At 46.9% G+C, this 27,852-nt stretch overlaps 1 protein-coding gene across 2 annotated transcripts in view; it reads right to left on the reverse strand.

Annotated features, from left to right (window-relative positions):
• The window catches only part of WNT7B (Wnt family member 7B), a 90,174-nt gene extending 73,426 nt beyond the window's left edge, over positions 1 to 16,748 (reverse strand). Inside the window, exon 1 of one of the 2 annotated variants that reach the window (XM_058023449.1) lies at positions 16,678 to 16,748. In XM_058023449.1, the coding sequence (XP_057879432.1) occupies positions 16,678 to 16,748 (71 nt within the window). Of the gene's footprint in view, positions 1 to 9,935; positions 10,019 to 16,677 lie in introns of those variants that run through there. The other variant, XM_058023448.1, reaches the window with a different exon arrangement.
• Positions 16,749 to 27,852: the final 11,104 nt, after the last annotated feature.

Consider the following 27,852-nt stretch of genomic DNA (forward strand, 5'->3'; position numbering starts at 1 on the left):
AAGGAGAGGAGCATACAGGGCCAGGCACACATCCTTGTTTCAAGTGCATTCCTTAAAAGTGAGTATTTACACCAAAGGGAGACCTTGGCTCTGCTCTGAAGCGTGCCAGCATTTGGGGGTTACAAACAAAGGAGCAAGCTGTTGTTTCTGAATCCTGTCCTGCACCTCCACACCCTTGGCACAGCTTGCATTCCATGTTGCTGGTTAATGGACATCCCTGAACTTGCAGCTCTCCATCCACAGCTTTTCCAACCACTCAGTTCAGCCTACAAGAGTCCCAAAGAGACAGACAAGCCTGGAAAAATTATTGGCTGTCAATTTTCAAAATGTTTTGCCCTTTTTCTCCAAAGAGAGCACAAAGCCACAGTGAGGTGCAGACTTAATGACTTCCAAAGTGCTCTGACCATGAATACAGCATGCTGAGTTCGAAGTCAGTGTCCAGGTGAGTCTATGCCACACACATCACCTCTGCATGCAAGGCCTTCTCACCTCCCCTGCTCTCTTTCATCGTCAGTTCAAGGTGTCAAACCTGACCTCAACACAACAATTAGTGGATCATGGCCTAGCAAGAGAAGGCAGAACAAGCCTCTGCCTCAGCTGCAGAGCTTCTCTGGAACAATGGAGATCACAAACCACATTACAAAGCTCTGTGCCTAGAGGTAAGTTACTCTCGGTCGAAAGGATCTGTCTAGGGGACAAATTTTTAGAGATTAGCCTAATCCAGAGCCTGATGACCTGTAGGTCAGAGTGCAAGAACTTCCTCTTTGATACATCTTTTACAACATAACCAGAGTGACATTAACAACAACAACCTGACCCCATCTCTCCCCTCAGGAGCACCTACCGTGGGCAGAGCTCCCCAGAGACAGAGCAGGCAGAGGAACAAAAGACTCCAGGGAGTCTACTAGGGATGTGCCAGTCTAATTATTGTGGGCAGTGCCAATGAAAAAAAGTTAACCAAAAACTGTTAAGCTAGTTGATATACCCTTTAGGCCATGGGAGTGGAGAAAAAGGAATTCTCTGTGAATCAGAAGCCATATTTATTTGTGCTTCCACCCTCAGCCCTCTTGATAGCGTCAAAGTCCACTGGGTTTGAAGCTACCCTGGGAGCTTTAGCAGCAGTCCACAGCAGCAGGGAAGGGATTTAAGTCTCATCCTTTACTTCTTGCTCACTGTGCTGCAGCAGAGCTGTTCTCCATCCAGCAAAATCATCTTCTTCTTTAAGGCCCAGCACAACAGATCTGATTCAGGAATGCTTCCCTTCCTCTTCATTCCCCTTGAATTTCTCACCCTGAGTCACTGGACTACAATATAACTTTAATGTGGAAAGTTTTGTGGGTACGTTTTGTTTTCTTTTTAACTTCAGAAAAGAAAAGGTACAACCAGAGGGGGAAAAAAAAGTGTCCCATGGTTGAGAGGACTCTTTTGACCAAGGAGTCACATGGCTCCCTGGCCAGCAGCCAAAGGAGTCATGAGAGATGCAGCCATTCTCCTCAGCACTCCCTTAACCATGTCCTGTCTGTGCCCAGCACTCCAGCCCCGAGGCCAGCAGCTCTCCGAGGCCAGGGCTTGCTCCATGCTGCCCACAGTGGCTGTCTGGAAGGAGGAGGCGCTGTCAGAAGTGATGCTCCTGACTTTGGTGAGCAGCCCTGAGCTCTCCCCAAGGCCATGCTGGTGGTGAGGAGGGCGATGGTGACGCCGCGTTTCGGTGAGTGCAGCAGCATCGCCTTTGTGCTTGTGGTCAGAGAGAGAGTCACTGAAAGTCATGACGCAGCACTTACGCTGCGTTTTCTCTTTCCAAACTGCTGCGGCAGCTCTTGCTCTCCTGCCCCTCCCCTACTTTCAAGCCTTGCCAGTGCTGTTATTGCCCTATTAAAGCTGTGGGAAACTGAGGCAGGCAGCAGTCACGATACTGCTATTCAGCATCTCAGACATCGGCTCACTCTCGGACCGCTCCTATCTTCATCTCAGAGCGAAACCCACCATGGGAAAGTGCAGTGTTTAGAGGGACTGGCCCTGGCCGGGGTCCAGATCAATCAAAGATGTGCTTGGGCTTTTTCAGATGCTTTCCTGCCTAGCTGCCAGGAATGCCAGGACTGGTGCTGGCCCTGCACGTCCGTACGGCTCTGCTGGGTGCTGCAACTGCTGCACTCTGCCCCAGGAGTGAGGGAAATGATCCTTGCCCAATTCACTTGCATACTGGTAGGATTAATTCACTTACAACCCCTGATGAAAGAAATTATTATTAAATAGTAGTCACATTTGATAATTATGTCTCACTTCAACCAGACTAGTAAGGTGTGTATTGCATCCGGTCCCAGTGTTGCAGCACTTCAAAATTTCTAATTGGATACAAGTCAAAACATTTCTCAGGTCCTGCCTGCATGCAGACAGTGGTTTATATCTTTCTAGCTCATGCTTACTTCCAGCTTTGGGCTTCTCTGCAATACTTCACATGCAACAGCAAATGCTTCAAGGCATTTAATTTATTTCTCTCCTCAAAAAATTAAATAAGGTTTTGGATTTATGTCTGGTCTTGCTGATTCCAAAGGCCATAATTCTTTCAGTGGCCCATGGAACTGATTTTGGGGTTTGTCTGGCATGGCCTCCTACTAATATTGTCTTCACTGTATGTTCTTGCTAACCATGGCCAGATTCCCTACAAATTGCATAAAACAGCAGCCTGGGTCAAGGCTAAATTCAAATGGATACTGTAAGGACAAGGCTGGTGCTGACTTTCTGTTTGGTACTGTTTTTGATTGCACTGGAGTCACTCCCTTGACTGCAGCAGAGTCACTCCTGCTTTATTAGCTTGCTGAGCTGTGGATATGGCCTCAGGGCAGAGAAGCTTTAGGCCCATAAAGCTTAAAAGACAAAAGGTAAGATCTTCCCAAAATTCTACACAGCAAGGTCATCCAGAAAGAAATTATTTTGAATACCTTTGCTGTGCATTCCAAGTACATGCTGGTGGAGACCCAGCTCACCAGCATTACTTTTAGCATCACAAATCTGCCAGTAAAGTCCATAGAGTTCCACCAGCTTTGGAAGTGGTGTCACTGCCTGTAACAGTGTGGCCCTACCTCAGATAAAACATTTGGGATGTGCAGGGACCAGTGGACCTGGTGCCACTACACAGGGGAAATTCTTCTGCCACTTATCAAACTCCTAACCCTCACTTTTTCCCTCACTTGCACACTTGCCTTACCACTGGATGTCTTTTTTCTCCTTATTAGGAACTCAGGGTGAAATCTGACCCTTGGACAAAGAGCTGGAACAAAGACTGTCACCACGATGATTAAGTGGGATTTTTGCATAAACACGAAGTTTATCCTTTTTGAAGGGAAATCTGATCCACAGGCATAGGCTGAAACAAAAATAAATGTTCAAAACTGTAACAGTGATACGGGTACAAACTGTATGTGCTATTAAAATTATTTCCAGAAAAGAAAGATACAATAACTCTCTGATTTACTCTGTCTTGAGATTTTCTAGAGGAGATATGATTTGCTGAAAAATAATTAGTAGGTGATAATCATCTTATTATCAGATCCTAGTGGAATAAATATGTTTTTATGATGAGAGCAACTATTTGGCCTTAACTTCAGTAAAACTGCCCATACTCTATTAGAACTGAATAAGGCAGCAAACTTTCAGCTCCATCCAGAAAACTGACTTTTAGAAAGAAAGCCCAAGAGGGAAGCATAGGAAAAAAACTCAGTTTGTTATCTAAAGGTTTTTTCTAAAAACATTTTGGCAGTAACGGAAGGGAGAAGTCACAGAAATGCATACGGACAGAAAAACCTACTGCTCAAATGTTTAAGTCTCTGTATCTAGAATTTTTTTCCATTTCTACCAATGCAGAATTTGCTATGTTCCTTAGGCATGTATTGTAGCAAATGCAAATACATAGGAATTGTCTTAGCAAGAAGTTAACAGCAAGTCCTATGCAGCTATCCACAATGGAGAGAAAATAAATCTTTCTACATTCGGGGGAGGATTGAAAGGATGGCAAAAGAGGAGAGGGTTCTAACAACCCTTAAAAGGCTGAAATACATTCTCCAGAAGCCAATTCCTTGGCTTTTCTTCCAGAGTACTCCTGTGCCTACACTCCTGGACTTTTCTTACCCTCCTGCATAATTCTGGGCTTGTAAACCTGAAGCTTTTGGTGACAAGTTTCTTCAGCTCATTGACAGGGTGTTCACATGTGCATGGCACAATTCCAGAATAAAAAAGTCATTGAGATTTTGCTTTTCTGTCATGGTTCTCACTGAGAGAGGCCTGTCTGACTCTCATAGACCCCTTCCACACAAAGTTTTACTGTACCACTATGCAAGTTCCATACCTGGGGGAGGTTGGAGAGATGCTCTACAGAAAGGCAGTGGAGCATCAAGGGGGAAAGAGCAAAAATAATGAGAAGAACCAAACAGACAGGTGAACCTGTATTGCAAAAATTCATCTCTCAGGTAATTAACAGGCAGACATGCTTTGCCAGCAGCCATGAAAGGCACTGGTGAGAGTCCACTGAGGGTAGAGCAACATGCAAAAGTTGTGGGCTGAAGAAACTGGGCTTGCAACATTAACCAATTCTGTAACTCTTCGTGTCAGCATACCTGTAGAACTCCTTTGATCTACAGCTGGTCCTAGGTTTTTGTTGCTTGGGGTAACTTGGGAGGACTAGAGGGTCAAACTGTATTTTGGGGTCAGGAGGCTCTCTCACTGCATTTCAGCCCCAATTACACAATCCCAAGCACTGACAAAGTGGATGCCACCATTCTACCCTCAGCATGCCACATTGCCAGGTATACAAGGTGCTTTTCCCATTGCAAAAAAAAGGGTTTTGTCAGTCTAACTGTATAATTGCTGCTCATTTTGTTTAGCTCTTTAACACCTTATTTGAAAGTCTCTCTTCTGAGGGATTAGCCTTGTTGGGTGTTTAATATGCATTAAATCTGTATTCATCCTTACCTATTCATCTGAACATTTCATATTGCTTTTTACCCACTTTTTATTCTATGTTAGTAATATAACATATGTAGTAATTCCATGCTGTCATCCTACACATTCTGGATGCTGCCACTTTTCCTTATAATTTCTAAAGTAATTATTTTTCTTGCAACTTCAAGGTGTATTAAACATCTGATTCCTGGAACTGATTGTTGCAAAGGATTGAGAGAGTTTCTTTCATCCAAATGCATTTGGATTCAAGGATATTCAGGACTTCAGTGCTAGATCTAGACCTTGGCAGGAAAGGAGTGGCCAGTCCCAGATTCACCAGGCTCTCTGATTTTAGACAGGGAATTTTATTCTGGGTCTCACAGTGAAATGCTGGACTTTGCCTCCTAGAGCTACCAAGAAATCATATCACAATCATTCTCCCATCTTTGCGTAGCTGCTTCAATACATGGAAATTTCCTGTGCCAGGCACATAAGCCAAGCTTATGGCAGTCCAGCATAAAAATATCCTTTATCTTTCTCTTTTCTGCTGAGCAAAAGCATTAGCTTTAGATGAGCCTGAAAATACTTGATACTCTTTGAAGATTGACCTGTTCTGTCTATATGCAAACACATCTTTGAGGGATGGTAAAGTGGAAGGAAGTCCTATTACAAATCCTCTTACAGACAATTATTATTACAGTATCACATAAAAGGAGAATATAACAGCGGAGCTCTCTTTGGGCATTGTACACTGCATAACTAGAGGCTGAGAGAGCAAGCTTCCCCTGAAGTCTCAGTTATAAAATGAACAAGGTGCAAAAGCAGGGAAATGATTTACGCTGCAGCTCAGTGACTGAGTCAGAGACAACCCCATCCCCACAACGGGCAGCCTAATCACAGAATTTGATCCTGCCCTGCTCTAACCAGGATGGGAAGAGTGGGCCAGCCTGTGTAACTCTGACTGCACCAGCTAAAGGGGGAGCATCAGTCAGGCTGGCTGGCATTGCTATGAAGCTGTGCCCACTATGCCCTTGAAGGCTCTGCCTCCTAGAGCAGCTGGGTTTTTCTCTGCATGTGCAGCTCCCTCCAGCACTGATGGATTAAGAAGCAAACTCCAGGGACTCTCTCCAGCAGTCCTAATCTTTAGGGATTAGGCATGACCACTTTCCTGTAGGCATATGAACAATCTGCATCCCTTCTAATCTGCTTCCCACAAGTGCTGAGGAGCCCTGTTGTTAAGGATATGGAACTGTAAGGATGTGGAAGCACCAGCAGAACAAACACAAAACATGCAGAGGATTTTACTTCCTCTACATTTCCTAACCAAGCAGTGATAGCTACTCACCAATATAAATGATTTGCTGTGCTATGCTGTTAGAAAATGTATCTGCTTTGAACATTTGTGCTGCTATTACTACATACACACACACTCTCTTAAGAGTTGTTCCAAATCACTTCATAGCAAATAACTGAATTAATTGTATCTATGTGCCAGCAGATAATCCCCAAATAAGCTTTTTCAGAACTGTCTCTCATGTTGCTGGTGAATGCATCCTGCACTTAATAAGATGAACAGTGAAAGGGGAGCACCAATGGAAAACCAATGAGCACCATCTTTAGAAGCAGCTGAATATGTGAATGTGTACAGACACTTGCACACTCTCACATGCACTGCAAGAAACAGTGCCAGTGTTCTGCACAATCCTGGCGTTAAGACATTTATGCTAATTACACTGATATTATTTAATGGCAGCTTTATACTTTAAATATTTCATTGGATTACCAAAATACGTCCAGCATTAAAATGCATCTGCTATTGGAGCCACACTCAGTTTTCTTTTTCAGAGAGGCAGACACTAATTTCTTCTGGCTGTAAAAATGTGCACAGTGCCTCATCAGGCCAGAGGTTACCAGGCAAGCACACTGAAGAAGATGACTTTATCAGATAGCACACTTACAATACAGAAATCAATTTTATAAAGGAATCAGCTTTTAAATTAAGTTTGGATGTAGCTGACCATAACTTAACCTCCTTTCCAGCTATTGCACAAAAAAAACCTGAGGCGTGGTGCCCATTTCATTTCATTTCACCATTGCCTTTTCCATTCAGAAAAATCTGATGGGATTTTTGCTTGACGAGTTTTCTCACAGAATAACCGGGCATTATCCCATCTCCCCCGGCCTGCATTCCCTGCACCAAGAGAGACGGAGCACACACACCCCACACTCCACTTGCTTGCCCGCTGAAACTCACCCCCTCTGTCCCTGAAGGAGCAGCAATGCAGAAGCCAAGGAGTCGTTCCCACAGCTAAAAGATGATGGAGAGCTCGGGGAAAATTAACATAACCATTGGCAATCCCTGAGAGCTCACCAAACAGCAGCTTGGGAAGCATCCTCCGCTCCGGAGAGCGAGGGTGGCAGAGACACCAGCAGATAATGCTCCAACAAGACTCTACTATGCTTTAATCTTCAAAAGCTACCATTAGTAAGCCAGAGAAGTATATTTCCCCACCAGACAAACACCGCAAGTAGCTACTCTCCATTAAGCACTGCAATAACTCCTCTTTCTTTTCACTTCGTACGGGGAGTGAGGCAGCACCGCGGCTCTCCCGCCTGTCCCCGCTCTCTGGGAGGGATGGGGGGACACTCTGGAAAAGGAGCAAGTGTTGCTGGTGCCAGGGGTGTCACGGAGGAGAAGCAGAGGGGGGATCGGGTCCCGGGCACCCTGATCCCAGCGGCGCACGCTGTTTTCCCCCCGGGAAAGCCGCCGGCTCCGTCCCTCCGGAGTGATGGATGGAGGGAGGTGGGCGTCGCTTTGGGGGCTCCGCTTTGTTGCGTTTCACCTCCTGATCCCTTTCGCTTCTGCTCTGCTGGGCTGCAATAGCCACCTCGGCTCCAGCCCCGCGGGTCCAGCTCCCCGTGACCTGCCGCGGAGTGGATGAACCGGGGACGGCCCAGGGAAAGGCGAGAGAGCATTATTTATCCACCACAACTTCTCATTGTCGCGGGGCAGCGCTCAAAAGATCCACAAGCAGTTGGCTTTAAATAAAGCAGGCATTGCTTCCCTTGTATTTCCCCTCAGCAGTCGCCTTAGTATTATTATTATACTTCTATAGCTTTTGCTTTCGGACCTTATAATTATGTCACACAGCAAGGGAAACCGCCAGCATCCCAGCATCTGGTGTGTGGTTGCAAACTTTTGTTTTAAGATTTGAACTATTTATAGAAGGAAAACTTTGTAGGATAGTAATTTCCTACGGTTTTGAGAAAAATATGGCTACGCTTATATTAAAAGGGTGTATTTATTTATTTATTACGACTCCTTCCTCCTGTATAAAAAAAATAATAACCACAAAAAAAACCCCAACCAACCAAAGATAGCACGGCAAGCTTTTTTACAAGCCATCGGTCACCTACGCAGCAGACATTTCCCTCCTGTGAACAGAACCAGGCAGCTCTGGTTGAATCAATCTAACGTGCTTCCATAACTCTAAGCGCTTTTAAAAATCGGTGGCCAAGACATGTGCATTTCATTAAGAATTAAGAATGTAGAAATAGGCTTTTAGTTTCTTTTTATGGGCGTGTTTATTCCTACTTTTCTCCCACAGCAGTGGGATATGTTTTTTTCCACAGCCCACGGAAAGCAGACGGACACACACAGGGAGGAACACACGCACACGTGCTTGTTCATGTGCATGTGCTCCTGTGCGCACATACAGAGGAAAAAAAATCCCAAATATATATAAATCCACGTACAGTTTGGGGATAGAACCTCAAAATCGCATCCTTCGGGGCACAAAAAACTGAGGTCGGCCTGAGGGTAGGAGAGTAGGGAAATCCGTCCGGCCCCGGCAGCCGAGATAAACGCGGGGCCGGGGATGCCGGGCCGGGGTTCCCCATCCCCGAGCGGGGTGCACCCCTGTGCCGCAGCCCCGGCAGCCCGGGCAGGCTCCGAACCGCCCCGGAGCGCCCCCGGGCCCGACCCCCGCGTCCCGGCACTCTTGCCCCGGGGCTGGGGGGATGCCCAAGGGACGGAGGGAGAGAGAAGGCTCCCCGATTTCACAGCGGCTCCCTCCGCCGGGTACCTGCCGCCGCAGCGCCCTCCTCTCCGCACGGCTCTGCTCCGGAGCGCAGGAGAACAGAAGCCCTTGGCGGGTCCCCGGCAGCCCCTCCGGGCTCCGGCTGCGCTCCCGGACGGGACCCCGGCCCAGCACCCCCGCCAACCTGCCCCGGAGGCACTGAGACCTGCCGGGGACCTGCAGCTGAACGGCGGCGGACACCCTCTGCGCAGCCCTCACGGACTAGCCCAGCCGCTTCTTATCCCCCGCAACGATAGATACAGATATAGATATTAAAAAAAGAGACCGAAATTCCTCGCAGTCCCACCCACCGACTCTCATTTCCCCCACCCCTACCTCCACCCCCTTCCTCACAAGGAAAAGTCCTGGAGCCAGCTCTAACTGCGGCGCTGGAGATCCCTCCGGAGCGAGAGCAGCCGGCCGGCGAGCAGGGCACGGCTGCGGCAGCCCCGCGCTCCCCGGGACCTCCGCGCACGAACAGCCTTCCCCCGGCGGGCGCGAAGCGATGCCCATCTCCGGTTTGGCGGGAGGAGGAGTCGGGGTCGGAGTCCCCAGGGGAGACGCCGGCCGCTCCGCGTCCCGTTGCCCCGCCGCCCTCCCAGGTGCGCCGCCCCCGCTGCGGGCACGCCGGGCCCCGGCCTCGCCGGCGGGGCAGCCCCGGGAGTTACCTGGCGGTGCGTCCCTTCCCCCGGCGGGGTCCGACCAGCAGCGCCAGCACCGCCACCGGCGCGGCATCTCCTCCTCCTCCTCCGCCGCCACCGCCACCACGCACCTCACCACCACGCACCGCACGGAGCTGCCGCCCGTGCTGGCTTCTCCCGGCTCCCTCTGCTCGCTCTGCGCATTGCCCCTAGGTAGCTGCTAGCGGGGGCATTGCAAACAGTATTTGGAAAAAAAAAAAAAAAAATCTGGATCACTTACAGGTAACTCCCACTGGTAAGGATGAGGAAAATCTGAGGGTAATACACTGAGAGTAACACACTGCGAGATGAAAAAAGGATCATGGCTGAATCCCGTTTACACTCTTGAGTTCGCTTCCTTGGTTATTCCTTTCTGGCCCCCCCTGGTCGTAATTCCCCACCCTTTTTGGTGTCAGCTGTGGCTTGAATCTGAGTTGGAATCCAGTCCCTTGGGCTTGGGGGGGCTTTGTCTGTTTGTTTGTTTGTTTGTTTGTTTGTATTGTTGTGTGTAGTATTCCCCTGGTGCTAATGCTGCTCCCTGTGCAGAGTGTGTGCTGCTGCTGTTGCTGCTCTCGCTGCTGCTGCTGCCTCTGGGCTCCTGCCTGTCATGTCTCAGTGGTTGGAAGTTGTTACAGTGGGTTCTCGTGTCGGAATGAGGATGGTTTAAGGGATTTGGATGGCAGAAAGTGCCTCTCTCTCTCTCTCACCCTCTCTCTCTGTAACTCTCCTGAGGCCCGGGGCTGCCATTGGGCAGTCAGTCACTGCAATCCGCCTACTTTTTTCTCTCCCTCTCCTTTTTTTTTTTTTTTTTTTTTTTTTTTTTTTTTTTTTTTTTTTTCCTAGGGGCAGGATGACAATGGAAAGACACTGATCTAGCCGGGGCTGCAATGAATCCGTGCTCCCTGGCTGAGCCCTCCGTGGGGCATTTTTAATTCCCCCCCAGCAGCTCTCGGTGGGCTGAGAGCTCCCTGCTTCTGCCGTGGCACCCTTAGCTCGCCCTGGGAGAGGCTGAACGAGCCTCCAGCCCCACTCTCGGCTAATTGCTTTATTGCTGTCCCGGTTCCACCGAAGGGTTCCGCCTTCCCTCCAGCCTCGGCGGGGCTTTGGCTCTTGTCGTCCCCCCGATGTTAAAAATTAGGCTTCGATTTCAGGAGCAACGTCAAGAAAAAAGGGAACATATATGTAGTCATAGCCTGGCTGAGTGAGAAATACAGACATGCACACACACTCGCGGCTTCCTGGCGAGATTGGGTTTCGGGAAAGGACCAGCGCGGAGCAGCCGCTGTAGGGAGCGAGCGGGGGGCGGCTGCCGGCGGCTCCCGGCTCCCCACACCTCTCGCCTCCCCCGCAGGAAGAGCTTTCCTCTCCGCTCTTCCCTCTGCTTCTCTCGTTTCCGAGAAGATGCCAGTCCGGAGAGGCGTTTCCCGGCAGGTTTGTCGCCTCTCCCCCGCCTTCCCCCTGAGCCGAGCGATTCCTGCCCCTTGGCACCGCGGCAAAGAGATGCTCGACCCTTCCCGCTCCGGCGGGCCCTGAGCAGCCCCGGGCGTGCAGGAGACATCGCTTTTCCTCTGCATTGTTGGGTGTCTGTCCTTGATTTCGGAAGTGCTGAGAGCGATGGTGAAATACGTGCGCTGCGGATACCGGGGCTGGGCGTTGAAAACGAACCCCGAAAAATAAGCGGCCACAGAAGACGCTTGAACTGAAATGCAGCTGAAACGAACAAGAACCAGGCTCCGAAGTGTCCTCGGTCTGTAAATGTTCGTCTCAGGTTAATTGGCTATTGACCGAAGGAGATGTCTTGGTGTTACCGAACGCCCTGGTAACACCTCCTCCAGTTAACCAGCCCCAGAACAGGGGTGCAGCTGTCCCAGCGACACAACGAAATATGCCCCCAGATGGACTGGGAATGGCAGAACTGGTGCAAAAACGTTGCATGCCGCTCAATGTGCGATAAAAATCTTCTCGGGGTTTGGCTGCTTTAACCACTCATCTGCAAGCTCAGCACAGACGTTGGGGCAGTCAATGTCCTTTCGAGAAACGCTGATCTCGATTGACAAGAGACCGAAGCTTAATCCTTTCAACGATTATTTACATCCCAGAACCGTCTTGTTTATAATTATTTCAGATTCTAAAATGGACGTATTTATACTTCTCTAAGTGTGCATACAAGTCTATATATCGAGTTAGAGATGTATATCTCCTCAGTGCCCTTTTCCCTGCTAGACATGCGGCTGGGGCAACTCTGCTGAGCGTGAAACCAGGAGAACGAGAAGCCACTTGGAATGTTTTATTTCTAGCATTTGTCCCGCCTCGGATAGGTGTTTTAAATGTGAGTCTGCTTTTAAAGATGTGCCTGGGAGGGAAAGGAGAGGGACAGCGAACTGTAAAAATGCAAATAAAAGTTGGCACTGGAAAACTTCGGACTGGTGCTGGCAGAGTTTGACCCACTCCACCTGAAATGAAGACGGTTTGCCAATTTCCATCATTTTCAGGTCGAAACTGACTTTATCCACAGATGCGCTGTGTAGAGGAAGAAAAGTCGTATAAAGAAATCAAACCGTGCAGTTTTCTTTTCCGGGAGTTAATTTTTATTCTAAAACCACGGGCCGGTTATTATGGCGAAAAATTATTGATGCTGAATGATGATGATGAGGAGGAGGATGAAGATTATGACGATGATGATGAGAATAACGTTGCAAATTCCATCCAAATGGTTTCTATACATATAGCAGCGAGTACCACACTCATTTTGTTGATTGAAGACGGAAATATTCCTTTCAATAAAACGTCACGCTGGAAAGGAGGTATTGTCGGCAACGTCTTAGACGGGCACTTCAGCATCTGTCTCTCCTTTTCCCAGAAACAGCTGTATTTTGGACAAAATGGGGCAGAATTACACTGAAATAGTCGCCGACACTATAATCGGGCGGGCACTAATAAAGTATTTGCTTTATTGTTGTTGTTTTTTAATCCCCTATTATCTATCTATTCCCAGCCGCGGATTCTTTTTTACCCCAAGCCTGGGGAGCGCCCGGCTGAAGGGCACGTCGGAAGCCGGGAAGATGCGCCAGGTGAAGAACACACCGGGTCCTTTCTGGGCGGAACCGGGCGTTTGTTGTATCTCATCAAGCCCAGTGCCGGGGGAAAGAAGGCAACAACGAGTCCCAGAATGAGCGGTGTCGGGGCGATGGGAGAGCAGGGAATGGGGTGGCGGCAGCACAACGACACCTGTCCATGGAGGGGCCGGGGAGCGATGTTCCCCCCTGCGGGACGGTGCCAGGCAGCGGCGCTCCGGGCGGGAATCCCGGGGTCTCCAGCCGGGGCCTCGCCGCCGCTCCCGGCGCTCCACGTGCTGCCGCCGTCGAGGCTGAGCTCCGGTCAATGCCTGCCCAGGGCCGGGGGGACAGGGCAGGCTCGGGCGGGCTCCCCGCGGCCGGACAGCCCCGCCGATGCCGAGGGCAGCAGGATTTCGTTGGCCTTTACCGCAAACGTCGCAAAGGCAAGGCGAACTTGGCCGTGGGGGAGGCGAGCGGGACCGGCTCTCACGCTCCCCGCCGCAGCATCCCTGCGAGCCCCGGGAAGCGGAGCGCCCCGGCCTTCCCAGGACCCCTTCCCAGAACGGGCCGGGATACCCGATGTCCGCATCCCTGCGCGCCCTCGGCTCGGATGGGCACGAAAGAAGCGTTCCTACCTCCCCTCGAAGGGGTGCCGACACCTTTCGCAGCTCCCTTGGGCAGCAGCACCTCCCGCCGCCAGCATCCCTCTAATGTCATAGTGACCCTCTCTCCGCTGGAAAACGGGGATCTTCCCCGCTCCCTTTGGAGCTGCCCGGCTGTCACCTTTCTTTTCCTCCAGAATAAAGAGGAAAAGGGTGAGGATTGCCCCCATATTCTGGGTATTGCCCACGACTTCATCTTTCCAAAAGATACATCACTCATACCCAGAGCTTCCGCTGTTATTTGCATCTGTAGCACTGTAAATTTTTACTGCTGTAATTTTTAATTTCTGATGTGCTTAATAATTAAAACGGTGTCCGAATTAAGCAGTATCCGAATGCTCTGTGATCCTGGCAGGAAATATTTCTGTTTCAATCCTGCCTGAGGTCAATGTTTGATGTGACCTGCTGTCGCGGGGGGTTACATGAAGTCAGCAAGGCTGCAGATACTTAATGGTTCAGTGCCTGGAAACGTCATCGACAGAAATATTAAGGGATGTTTCACCTCATCCCTGTTTCTCCAGCAATCTGGGGGACCGGAAATAGAAACGGGAACGACGGAAGATCCCCTAGAGGAAGGACTGCTTGAGTGGAACCTGCTCTCTCCTCCTAACTGGAGGAGATAGTGGCTTCTTTATGGGATCCTGCCATGCATCACCCCGGCCCGTCCAACAGCTTATGTATTGCGTTACTTTCTCTCCCATCGGTGTCATGTTTGCCACCGAAAATGGAGGTTTTAGCACGTTTTATTAAGACACGAAGACGTGCTCAGCAGCAAAAAAAAAAAAAAAAAAAAAAAAAAAAAAAACCAACAAACAACCCTGCCAAGACTCCCGTTCTTCGTTCTTGCCGTGGTTGACACGACGGCTCTCTCCTCCTTCCCGCTGAAAATCAACAGAATGCCCTGGAAGACATTTTATCCACCTTCACCTGCCCCTTTTCAAAGCAAAGAGTTCACCAGAAAAGGCATCATTACACCCAAAGGATATGGTTTCAACAAAATGGTAGTTCCAGTGGCTGATGAAAGAGGAAATAATTGCATCCCACATGCCTAGCCTAGAAGTAGCCCTGGATCTCAGAGCAAAATTCTCTGCTATTGTTCAGAGAAAGTGAAGTATCCTCATCGCCTTACAGGCATGGTGATGGATCTGATAGGGTTTCCGCAAAGGCTTTTACTGTTCCTGATGTCCGCTCAGTTTCACTTCCAGGCTCAGTGCGACAGCATTCTTGTGATTTTTGCTCTGAATCTCCTTCTAAAACAGCCAAAACCAATTTCGAAGAGAGATCTGCCTTTCAGACTGCCCAATCCCCAGTTCCCTTCAGCCCCAGGGAAAGCAATAGCTGCACCATTGCCCTCATTTTGCAAAGCGTTTTCCTTGAGCTCGCCTGCCTCTGTGTGAAGGGTGTGCTCTACAAAGTCCTCACGCTATTGAAGTAGATTGGGTACCCTGTCATCGCTTCATTTATGGATACACAGCCCCGACAAATTCACCACACATCTACACTCCCGGCAATCCGAGCCTAGAGGGGGACAGAGCCGACATCGCTACCACAAAGAGCGGCGCAGGTTCCCGGCCCCGCAAAGGTCAGAGCACTGAAAGGACCTGTCTGCAGCAGGCAGGGTTTGGGGCTATCCCCGGGCTCGGCCGGGCCAGGGGCAGACAAGGGCTCCCCACGGGCTCAGGGCAGGGGCAGCGCGCAGGCCGTGCCCCTTCCGCACCCGCGCATCCCCCGCGGGGCAGCGCCCCGCTCCGCCGGCCACCGCGGCGGCACCTGCGGCTGCAGGGGCGGGCCGAGAGCCGTGCCAAAAACACCTAAATGAGCAAACGCAAAGGGATGCGATTCCCGAGAAACCCGCTGGGAACCCTCCGGGAAGCAGCCGGCTTCTTTCCAGGGTCTCGCCGGCACCCTGAAAACGGGACAGCTCTGCCCTTGCTGAGAGCCCCTGGTGGGCTGCACAGAGCCTGCCGCTCCTTTCTCACCGCCGAGGAGCCCAGTTTAATTCCTTCCCCGGGCTGTTCAACCTTAATCCTCGGCTCTGGCGCGCTCCCTCCCGCAGATTCCCTCCCTCTGGTCTCCCCCTCCTCCCGGCGCTGCTGACAGCGGGGACGCGGCCGCTCCCGCCGCGCATCGTGCGCGGAGCAGCGCCCGCGGCTGCGGCTCCCGGCGGGCAGGGCCGGGCCGGGCCGGGCCGCTCCTCGCTGCCCTCCCGCTCCGCTGCCCCGGCCGAGCTCCAGCCTGCCTCTTCTCTGGGGAATTCTCCCGTTCTCCTGCCTCTGGGAGCTGCCCTTTGGCTTCCCCGTATTGATTTCAAGGTGGGGAGCGAGCGTTTTTGGATTGCAACTCACCTTAAGTATTCTTGATCATTAAAAAAAAAAAGCATAAAAAATCCCGCAAAGACAGGATCTTTAAAGAGTTTGTAGTTCGACAGGTAAGGACTCGGCTGGGGCTCAGGAATGTGGAAATTCAACTCAAGTCAGCCTACTGCGACGAGCAATATTAATAAGGGCATACAGGCACTGGGGGGAGAGACAGAGGGAAAGAGGGCGAAACTTGGCAGCCAAAATAATCGCGTGCACCGATTGCGGTGATCAAACAGCGTGGAGCAAACAGCGGGCTCCCCGGAGCCCCCGCCGCACCCTGCAGGGCCCCGGGCCGGTCCCTGCGCCCGAGCCCGCTCGGCTTCCCGGGAGCCCCAGAGCAGAGGCAGCCGGACCAGTTGTCAAGTTAATTTCAACACGTCCTTGTGATGGATAGAAACGCAAATTGTGTCTAGGCCTGCATAAACCAAATCCCTGAGCGCAGGTTCAGAGCAGGGATTTCCCTCCTCCCGCCCCTTTCGCCTAATACCTCAGCCCTGCTCTATTGTCCCAGCAGCAGCGCCTGAGTTAACTCTGTCAGGCTGCTTTTTCTTTTTCTTTATTTTTTTTTTTCCTCCGAGGGTACTGTAAGCCAGAGATAATATTTAAGTTCGCTTAAGCAGTACAAAATAAAAGGATCCGTCATCACCAGCGAGCGGCTCCCTGCAGGCTCGGGGCGGGCGGAGCGCCCCGGCCCGGGACCGGGGAGACGGGACAGCCGTGCTTCGGGGGGCTGCCGGCGCTGGGACACCCGCAGGCGGAGAGAGAAACAATATTCACATCTTTTCCTTTTTTTTCTTTTTTTTTCTTTCTTTTTTTTTTTTTAGCTCCTCTGCAGTATTTTGCTCCCAACTCTGCACTTAACGTGACCCAAAAGGCAAGGAGATTTGTCGTGCAGAAGGACTTACCCTAGTTTGACATAGATGACTCCAAAGCATAGAAACACGTAGAAAATCCACTTCCGAAAGTTTCTGTGCATGATCTAGAAAATGGACTGAGCCATAAAAATTGCACAAAAAGCCGAACTGATCTTGTCGATTAAATCCCAGTCAAGAGCATTGCTGAAGCTACCCAGGAGCAAAGCCGGCCGAGCTGCAAAAAGTCAACTCCGCGCAGATAGGCAGCTCTTCCCAGAGCCATGGTGACCGAAACCGGCTCCGATATTAAAGCTAAAGAGGAAGAAAAAACGGAAAGGGCTGCTCAAAACAGTAAAACAAAACCCCAAGACAGACAGTCTGAGGGAGAGAATGAGCAAGCACTGATCTTGATCAACTGCCTCATAGAGCCCTGAAGTTCAATCTGTTTTTACTTGTTCTGACTTCCTCAGGTAACACTACGTATCTTGCAATCTATGGCTCCAGGTAGGAGGATCTCTCTTTCTCTTTCTCTCTCTCTCTCTCTCTCTCTCTCTCTCTCTCTCCCGCTCTTCCCTCCACCCCGCATGTGTCAGGATCTAATACATATCTTATCTGTGTGTGCGTGTGCGAGCTGTGCGTGTGTTTGTGTTTCAAAAGGCATGTCCTTAAGCCGGGGTGTTGGGGAAAACACATGAAACGTATTCAATAAGGGAAATAAAGGACTCGTCCTCTCAAACCGAAGCATTTTTTCATTTCCTTTAGTATGGTAACGCGGCTGGATTTGCAATGTACGGACTTCACAAAAGAAACTGTTAAACTTTTCTAATTTTTTCTTCGTCTTTTTTTTTTTTTTTTTTTTTTTTTTTTTTTTTTTTTTTTTTTCCCTTTTTAAACAAACAGAGGCAGGCTTTAATCCCCACTTGCTGGCAGCTGTATCATAAAAAGCAACATGTGTCCAGACTACTTCTTCGGCCATTTGACCCTGCTGGACACAAATGTCTGCCACCAAATTTGATATCATTTTCCGCAGTAAGAGAATATGCTTCCTCCTTTGAGCAACTGATACACTTAGCTTGTAATACTAGCTTAGGATAGTCAGTTTGCTGCTCCTAGAGAGATTAATCGGTGGGACAAAACCTCACTTTGTGTTCAGACACTAACAATGAAGCAAGGCTTCCTTTTCTTTCTGATTTTTGGGGTTTTTTCCTTTCATTTCTTCCTCTCTGGTTTTTTTTTTTTTTTTTTTCTGTTTTTCTTCCTCCCTGATTTCTGAGCTGCTCCATTTATTCCTGCATTTTGCGGAATTATCTGTTCCAGTCTACTACACAATGTGTGCCTGTCCGGAGGCACAGATCTGCATGCATATGCACGCTTAAATAGCACTCCGATGCAAGTCTGTGGGCTGCAGGGAGCTACACAGATACGGAAAAACTCGTGCACCTCTGCCCTCTCCTACACACACATTCATATACGTGTAGCAACAGTCAGCACAGATGGCTCTAGGCATCTCTCAGAGAGAATCGGCCAAACACACACCAGGAAAGCCTGAAAGGAAAGCAGGCAGTGACAAGCAAGCAGAAGAGGCTGAACATAGAACTTTATGGTAAAAAGTATCTATCCTGACCGAGAAAACAAAGGATTTTTTTAAAGGCCAGCCAGGCTGCCGTGGGTGAAGAGGCGCAGTGTGAAATCGCAGGTCACATTCAGACTGCCGCAGTAAAGGCTGCCCGCACCTTGTCATCACCCACTGTGCCCACAGGAACGGGGCAGAGACCCCAGGCCAGTCCCTGGAAGCGAAGCGGGACAGAGAAGGGCCGTGCTGGAGATGGGGGGCTCAGGGCAAGTCCCCCGGTAGCGACGAAGGCGGCCGAGACTTCCCAGGGCACCGCCAGCTCCGATTCCTCTGCTGCGGACCGGTTTGGCTCTTTCCCCCCGCATTCCTCAGTCTCATTCTTTAATAATCAGCACTCCGGCTCTCGGAGGCAGCCAGCTCTTCTCCAGTCCGCTCGGCTACACTGTCATCAATACTCAACTACAGACAATTTGTCCTTTCAAATTGCCGAGTCTTCCCTTCACATTCATTTCCTTGTATTTAAATGTCATTTATTATTTTTTTTTTTCCGGACCCAACATAAGGATTATTTTGTTCTTCACCCCCATTATTTTTTGAGCAGTGTTTGGTAAGATGAGGCCGTGTTTCACAGAATCACAGGAATCCCAGGCACATGGTGCCATTCTTGGGACTGTCCTGTGCAAGTCCATGGGTTGGACTTTGAGGATCCTTGTGGGGCCCTTTCAACTCAGAATATTCCATCACACTTTGATTCTATATTTCACTTTTGCAGAACCATGTCTCGGACAGCCTCCTATCTTTACCCACAGCTGCCTCCCAAACTCTTCGACCAACACCAAAAACTCATTCACGATACAGCCCCACCACCACCCGCCACCTGTGAATCTTTTTGCCGGATTTTGAAACTTTTTGGAAAAGAAGTGTTATGTGTCACTCATGATAGTCGCGAGGATGCGGTGGCGGGAGGAGCGAGGTACAGAAAGATGTTTCCTGCGGGGCGGGACGAGATGGGCGGCAGGGCCGGGAGCGGGCGGGTGCCGCGGGGATGCAGCCTAGGGATGTGCCCCGTCTGTCTGTCCGGAGCGCTGCCCCGGGGATGTGCCCCGTCTGTCTGTCCGGAGCGCTGCCCCGTCTGTCTGTCCGGAGCGCTGCCCCGGGGATGTGCCCCGGCGGTCTGTCTGTCCGGACCACTGCCCGTCTGTCTGTCCGGAGCGCTGCCCCGGGGATGTACCCCGTCTGTCTGTCCGGAGCGCTGCCCCAGGGATGTGCCCCGTCTGTCTGTCCGGAGCGCTGCCCCAGGGATGTGCCCGTCTGTCTGTCCGCAGCGCTGCCCCGTCTGTCTGTCCGCAGCGCTGCCCCGGCCCGGCGGAGGCGGCCCCGGGCGGTCCCGCGGGGTCACAGCGCCACCCTGCGGCGGTGCTGCGGGCCCGGGGTGTGCGGAGCGGCTCCATCCCGTGGGGCCGGGATGCGCTCGGGAGCCCCGGCGCTGCCGGGATGTACAGCCCGGTCCCCCCGGTCTGCAGGAGCGCCGCGCCTGGGAGCTGCCCGTGAGCTGCTTCCCTTTGCCCCCGCACCCGAGCACAAATCCAGCCTGCTCTTTCAGGTCTGCTCCGCACCCACGCCTGGCCGTGTGTGAGGCCGTGAGCAGGAACTGGGCATTCACTGCCCAGGGAGGTTAGGAGGAGCGAGGGGCTCCGCATGGCAGCTATTTGTTGTCACAGGTCTCCTGTACAGACACCTCGTGCCTGTTTTGTCGCAAACCCCACGGATATGGGAATACAACTCACATTGTCTCAGTCTCCTCAATGACAATCAGGCTAGCACACCCCACTCGCTTCTGCAAACTTCATGAAAACCCAAGAAGTTTCAATAACAGAAACTAAACGAGGTTGTAGCATGATTTAAAGGGCAAAATTTCTGTATTTTTGACCCTTACTCTGCTTTTATCTTCACCTAATTGATTTGAAGATCCTAGACTGAGGGAAAATGATATATTTTCTTACCTTCAGATATCAGTTTGACTATTCCTGAAAACTTAGGCTGAGGATAAGAAGATTTAATGAAGCTTAATAATTCTGTGATTTAAGGAAAAAACCTCAGTAGAATATTAAAATGCTTAATTCTCATTCACATTAGTATTCAGAGATTCACCTGATTACTTTATGTGCAAAATATATAAAGCCTGTTGAATTACTTTAAACAAATACCACCTTAATAATGCTAAAATACTTTCTGGATGCAAGGTAATATTCCTAAATAGAAAAGCATTGGTAGATGTGGGTTGAAATCATTTGCTGAATGGTCTTCTAGTACACAATTCTTATTTATTAGTCATCCAAAATAACTGGCATAGTAGGAGATATAGTCAATAAAAAATTCAGTAATTCAGTTTCTCTTGCACTTTCTGCTGACAAAGCTCAACATTCACACCTCCAAAACATGCCAAAGCAAAGGTCACCTACACACACTGCTGCTGGTCACTACACCTTTCCCACACGTCCCCACAGCCTTCTGATAAAGTGGCTCCTGTGGTAAAATATTTCAAAGCCCTATTGAGCTTCAGCTTTCCCAATCCATCACAAATGCATTTACCCCCACTCCAACTGGAGAGCCTTTTCCTTCACCTAGGGAGGAGAATCCAAGTGCCCTTCAGAAGTCTCCTGTCAGGCTGTGAAAGCTTGGACGACAGGAGGTAACTATCAGGTGCAGGCACTCGAGGGCAACCTAGGCGTGCATCTCTTTGGAAAATGAAGATGATGGGAATCAAAGTCACTGGCCCATGCACGGGTCCCATTTATTCCAGGATGTGCCACAAGGGACACAGTGCTGTTTGTCTGACCTGGGGCTTACATGTTTTCGTGAACAAGGAGCTCTGCCCAAGCAGGAGGAGCAATCTCCACAGTATGGGAACAGCTTGCAGCCTGTGCAACTCTGTAAATGGAAGTATGAGCAAGCAGGACCAAAGGGAAAGGAACTGTTGGTCAGAGCTCATATCATCTTTCCCAGCATTTTTCCAAGAATAGTGTACAAAATCAGAGTAAATCGCATGAAATTTCTAGGGAATGCAGACAGAATAGATAATTACTCTGTGACAGGCCACTTTACATGCCTTCCTCTTCTTCCTGTACTGCCCGGATCAACCACTGGACCAGGAGCTGGACTTCGACAATCCTTGGGTTCCCTTCCAGCTCAGCATATTCTATGATTCTGTGTCCTTGTTCTAAGTCCCAAAGGCTTAACTACAAGGCAAATCCAGCTGCATTTATCCCAGCCAGCCACTCTCTGGCACTGTTGCTCCACTATTGTAGTTGTAGATGAAGGCCCCATCTATCACTGACAAAACAATTGCACAAAATCATTCCTATGGGGAAACACCCAGAGAATATGGGACTAAAAAAGAAAGAGAGAAAAAGAACTAAAAGAAGAAAAATGAAAAAAAAAGAAGCACACAAAGATAGGTATCTTGCATCTGATCAGGATTTTACACACAATTCATGCACATTCTTAACAAATGTACACATTAAGCATATGCACATACTAGTAGTCTTTAATATTTTGTACATGTGTTACCATGCTTTTGTACATGAAATCTTTTCTTAAATCACACTACTGCATTTACCCACCTGCTTCCTATGTCTATGATATCCCTTCTTTCTAAGAGACAACCAAACACACTCTCTGATGCCAGAGTTTTTTCTGGCTTGGGATGTCCTTCAGTGAGCTTCTGATGCTGAGATGTGTTCTCAATCATCGGGTCTTTGAGCTTTGATTCAGCAGAAGAGTACCAAACTGGTAAAAGATTATGCTTTTGGCATGTGCATCAGGCATGGTAATGACTTAATGGCAATAGCATGACTTAATGGCAATAAAACCTTCACCATAGTCCAGGTTTGTATCTCTTCTTACATAGTAACTGACCTGTCCACTGCCCTCTTAGTTCTTCTCTCACTTGATATTGTGCAAAAGAGCATCTGGGCACATCTTTGATCACCACTGGCTTTCATCTCAGTTCCTTCCCTCTTTTTCTTTCCTCTCTTTTACATCTCATAACCTGGAATACGTTCCACTTTCTCAAGCTATCAGTCTTCCTGTAATTCCCAAGCTTGTTAAGCTTCCACCAGTTTAGCAGACAGCAAATTTGATTAATAAGTTACAGAGTTGTCCATGCTCAGTTTTTTCAGGTGTTTCATATATACAGGTAAATTCTGGCTTGAAAATTTCTATTTACTCGTCTCATCCAAGCTCAGAGTCAGTGTTCAAGCAGAGGTACTGTACACATCTTTATAGCAGCATGAAATGGAATTTACAGACTTTCTCACAAACTCCTCCCTTGATAACTGAAGCTTTCCTGGCTTTGTTGCACTGGATTTAATATAATTTTAAATTCTTTCTTCTGTTCTTCATGAACTGATTTCTTACATTGTTGACTGCATTACTTTGAAAAATTCTCTGCAGAAGAAAGTTGGGCAGTTAAAAAGGAATATGAGCAATAACATATGTTGCAAAAAAGGAGAAATACTATGAATAAACAGGAATGTTGTATGGGAATGAACATGACATGTTCTGTTACTCTGCAGCAGTAGGAAGTCCAGACTCATGTATGAAATTGTATTCTGGGTAGTGAACTTCAGTAAGTACACAGACCAGCTAGAGATGACCCAGAGGTGAACAACAGGAAGATGATCCACTACAACAATGAAATACAGGATCCATGAGGAAAGGTTGTGTTGCTTTATTTTACAGAAACACAAACTGAGCAGGGAGAGTGTAATAGTCTTCAAATGTGCAAAAACACATTGCAAAGACAGCAAGGTAAGGAATTGTACTTGTGATTAATGGACTTGAGTAGCATTTACACAAAATTAATGGCAAATATTGCCATTAATGGCAAATATTGCCAAGATTTAAGGTCAGGTTATATAATCATCTACAGAAATTTAGTAGTACAGGATCCTACCACAGGCTAAAAATATCCAGGTTCCTTTTAGACATGAGACCTTTGATTCTGTGAGTCTGCTTTCAACCACTGTGCTGTCAAAATTCCTTTCACCTTCATAAAGCATGGTGAGATGCCTTCTGACTTCTTCTGAAAGTGTTTCAGAAAGCATCTAGCTTGACCAGAGGAGATGGAGTTTGCATCCAGGAGTTTAGAGGAACACCCAGAGCAGTTATCTCTAGGCTGTATTTCATGCAGCAAGTCCTTTCATCCTATCTTGCAGAAACAAACATTCTCCCCGGTCCTCATGAAGCAAATGTCCAATGAAAGGAGCCTTTGCACATTTCTAATCAAGGCAGCAATTCAGAGACTTAAGGTTGGAGACTGTAGATTCTAAAGTTCTGTGAATAACTTTCATTCCATGCTTCAAATAATACAGTGAGACATCATAATTGAACCAAAGTCCATGATTTGCCTAAGGTAGACCTACTAAAGAAGCCTTATAACAAATGAATGCAAACTAAATACTGAGTTTAGCAAGATTTCTACTGGAATCAAGATAAAATAATTTTAGATTAGTAATTTAATCTATAATCAGCAAGTCTCTAAGCCCTACAACTACATATGATGCAACAAAAGGAAAAATCAGAACTCGGAAGTGATTTTTGCTGAGATTTACATGCTCATTCCTATTTTCTTATTATATTCTCAGACATGTCTAGATGGGCAAACACATTTTCAGTTATCTGTGGTTTTGAAAGATGACTACAAAAGACACCATGGTGGGGTCAGATTACACTTAACCTTTAAAATCATCTTTCAAAAGCTAAGGGACTGAATAGTTTTATGTGATATACTAATTCTGTTTTGCCTGCCTATTGAGTGCTGCAATTTTTGTAAATATTACAAGGGAAGCTGCACATTGTTAAGCAGTTTTTTCTTCCTAACATCTTCTCTATCCAGTGCAAAATGCCTTTTAGCTTCTGAGTTGCAAACCAATAAGCATTGATACTCAGCCTAAGACTAAAGCTCTAACTCTTCTGTGTGTTTGGCCTGATGTTCTGTCCCAGTGAAATTGCATCACTGTATATCTCAAACACATCTAAGAACTACAGTTTGCATCACAGGGTTCTTTGTTGACTGCATTACTTTGAAAAATTCTCTGCAGAAGAAGGTTGGGAAGTTAAAAAGGAAGGTGAGCAATAACATATGGTTGCAAATAAAAAGAGAAATATTATTAATAAACAGGCATGTTTATTCCTTTATTCCTTTATTCCTATTTAGACCTTGAAATCTCATTGAGGCAAGCAACATATTCCCCTTGGCTCAGAGACAGTGAGACCCACAGAGTGTTTGTCACCAGGGCAGCATCTCAGTGTGAGGCCAAAGTGGCCACAGTGCCAAATTTGGAGATGAGCTTGCAGATATGGAGCATGGCACTCTTCTATCAATGCTTCTATCAAGGGAAGATTGCTTCTTAGCAGAATTATGACAGAAACCTTCCTACCCTTTAATTGACAAAGAGAAAAGTCTACCAGTGTCGCCATCATATTTCTGGAAAAATCCCCTTGCCCAGGATTCTTCTCCTGGGAAGCTGAGAAGCCTCAGAGAAAAAGGAAAACAATAATTATCTCATTTGCTTCTCCTGTGTTTTGCTGCTTTGGAATGTGTTTGGAGATTGTTTATCCAACAGGTGAATTGTTTCATTGGATTCTTGTATGTTTTCACTCATTGGCCAATCAGTGCCAGCTGTGTTGAGGCTCTGGAAAGAGTCACAAGCTTTTCTTCAGTATCTTTTAGCCTTCTGTAAGTACCCTTTCTGTATTCTTTAGTATAGTATAGTATTCTTTAATATAATATAGTATCTTTAATAAATTATTTAAAATAATAATTTATTTAATAATAAATTATTTTTATTTTCCTCCTAAGAACATGGAGTCAGATTCATCACTCCTTCCCTTGTCTGGGAACCCTGTAAATACAAGATTTTTACAAACCTGCTGTAGGTTTTTCACCACTGCAGCTGTCCCCTTACCAGATATTGGTTTTGATATTGTATGTAAGAGATTGTGAGTCTAGAGTTGCAGGGTCCTTTGGAGTCCTTCCTCAGGTAACCCTCCAGAGATGAACTTTTCATTGTAAGACAGGGCGCCTCAGTAAGAGTAAGCAAGAGAAATATAAGGGGGAAGGAGCATTAATTGACAAATAAAATGTGACAATGGTTCTCTCCTCCAATCGAGCCAGACATCAACATTTGGAGCTCCAAGGTATCAGGAGGTTTCCACTTACACTGCCTCATCTCCATCCACTCATGTTCTGGCTTCATTGCTACACACTGAGAGAAAATGTACTTGCTTCTAATTTGAGCAGTGTGGAAATTACTCACTTACCACTGGCTTGACCACAACATGGCTGAGCTTACCTCTTTTTTCATTTGTCATTACATCACTGGTGATACAGCTTAATCATGTGAATCTCCTTTAGCAATTCATCTTACTGCTTTCAAAGGCATTGCTTATAATCTCTCAGATATATGCTTAAATGCATTTCTGTCATCAGAAATGTGATTGCCCCCAGACCAGAACAGCATCACTGCATGTAACCACACAAAAATCTTGCATTTTCACTAAATGCAAATACAAAATCTTGTAGATTCATTAATTGCAAAACCAAAAACTTTGTCATTCCAATAATTGCAAATAACCATCTATAAAAGAGAAAAAAAAACCCTGTGTTTTTGCTGTTTTGGTGTTTTTTTTTTTTTTTTTTTTTTTTTTTTTTTTTTTTTCTTTCTGATTTCTAAACTACACTTTCCAGAAATCTCAGGTCTAAAGTCAAAATGCCTATTTGTGTCTTGCTACCTGGTGCAGTCTCCTGTCAGGGAAACATCCTGAAAGGCAAATAGTGCAGATGTAAGAGTATATTTTTTCCCCTCTCATATCAAGAAAATATCCCATTTATTTCAGCAACCAGTAAGAAACTCTGTAATTGCAGACCTATGCTTAGGTCATATTCGTTATCTTGTAATTGAGCCTTTAAACATTCATTTTTCTCCTAAGAATAACTCATTAACAGACTTGATAACCATCTCTTCATAAAAATAAAGGACTTTATGGGCTTTATTCATATTGAAATTATTAATTTGTTTTATTGTATACTGCTTACTATTTTGAGATAAATCTGTGTGAATATGAACGCTCCTGTTTGGAATAAAAAATATCATCTCTCAATTTTATGCATGGTTGTTTTTAAAAATTACTCTGATGATCTGTATTTATATACATCTGACAGTACATTATTTCTAGATTTCAAAAGCTAATCACATGCCTTCCAATGCTTGATGTTTTAAAATGACAAACGAAAACCTCTGGATTATTTTATTCCATACATGTGAGATGCCAAGAAAAACTCCTAAATGGGATTTTTTTTTCCACTGCTCACAGAAACTATGGCCTTCTAAGAAAACCAAGCATATCTAGAATTGCAATATTTAAAATTATCCTGATTTTTAAAGTAAATCTAATAATGGAACTGGGGGGAGGGAGAGTCCAGACATTATTTTTGAAAGCACAGGATTGATGATATTAATGCTGCCAACATAAACATGAGAACATTGGTTTGTTTAGCTTGCTGTCTTTTCCACCAGCCACTATTTAAAAACATCTATTGCTCTTACTGAGTAGAGTCTGCAATTTATTTACAGCTACAGTAAAGTCAATGGAAAAAAATGTCCATTCATAGGCTGCTACTTAGAAGTTAGAAATATTTCTAGTGTCTTAAATCAAAAATAAATGCCCCAGTAAAGAGGTTTTCAGGTGAAGATGACTTCTAGGGAGTAGTTTTATAAGGATGTGCCCAATGAAGTTTACTCTTCATTCATCCTTCATCTGTTTTCCAGAACATTTGTCTCTTTTACATGGATATTTTAATCATTGCCTCTGTGTATCAGGGTTTGGCTCACCTAGCTGTGTTGTCATGCTGGAGTTCTAGGAGTTCTATGACAAAGCAGAATGGGATATATTAACTTTATATATATATGTAATAGCCAGACTTAGGAAATTATCTAAAAATAATGGATATTTTAATCATTGGATATTTATGGATATTTTAATCATTGCCTCTGTACATGGATATTTTAATCATTGTCTCTGTGTACTAGGGTTTGGCTCACCTAGCTGTGTTGTCATGCTGCAGTTCTAGGAGTTCTATGACAAAGCAGAATGGGATATATTAACTTTATATATATATATATATATGTATATATGTAATGACTAGACTTTGCAAATTATCTGAAAAGGTTTGCCACTCTTCCCTTTACAGCTTCCAATGACTCATCAAATAATGTTTGCATCATGTCCTCCCCCAGGTCACTGACTTAGAATGGTCACTTATCTACACATCTTCCCTACATTTTCTTTCTATTACAATAAGCCTCTCTTTCATCAGGATTATCAGCAAAAGCTGCAGCATATTTTATCTGGCTGCAATTCAGCTTCATGTGGGGGTGCTCACATGCACCCTGCGGTATTTTGTGCAGTTACAAGCAATTTATGAAATGTTTAAAAGTACATACTTCACTTTACAGATTTAACTCTTTGCTTGACTCCAGTGTCTCCTTAAACTCAGTACAAGATATCTGTAGAAATCGGGGTTTAAATCTCACATGGTGTTGACAGCCTCTACTCTTTCATCACCTCCTTTGGGGCTGAAAGTTCTC

This window comes from Melospiza georgiana, chromosome 4 (genome assembly GCF_028018845.1).
Source record: "Melospiza georgiana isolate bMelGeo1 chromosome 4, bMelGeo1.pri, whole genome shotgun sequence".
In the NCBI taxonomy this organism is placed as follows: domain Eukaryota; kingdom Metazoa; phylum Chordata; class Aves; order Passeriformes; family Passerellidae; genus Melospiza; species Melospiza georgiana.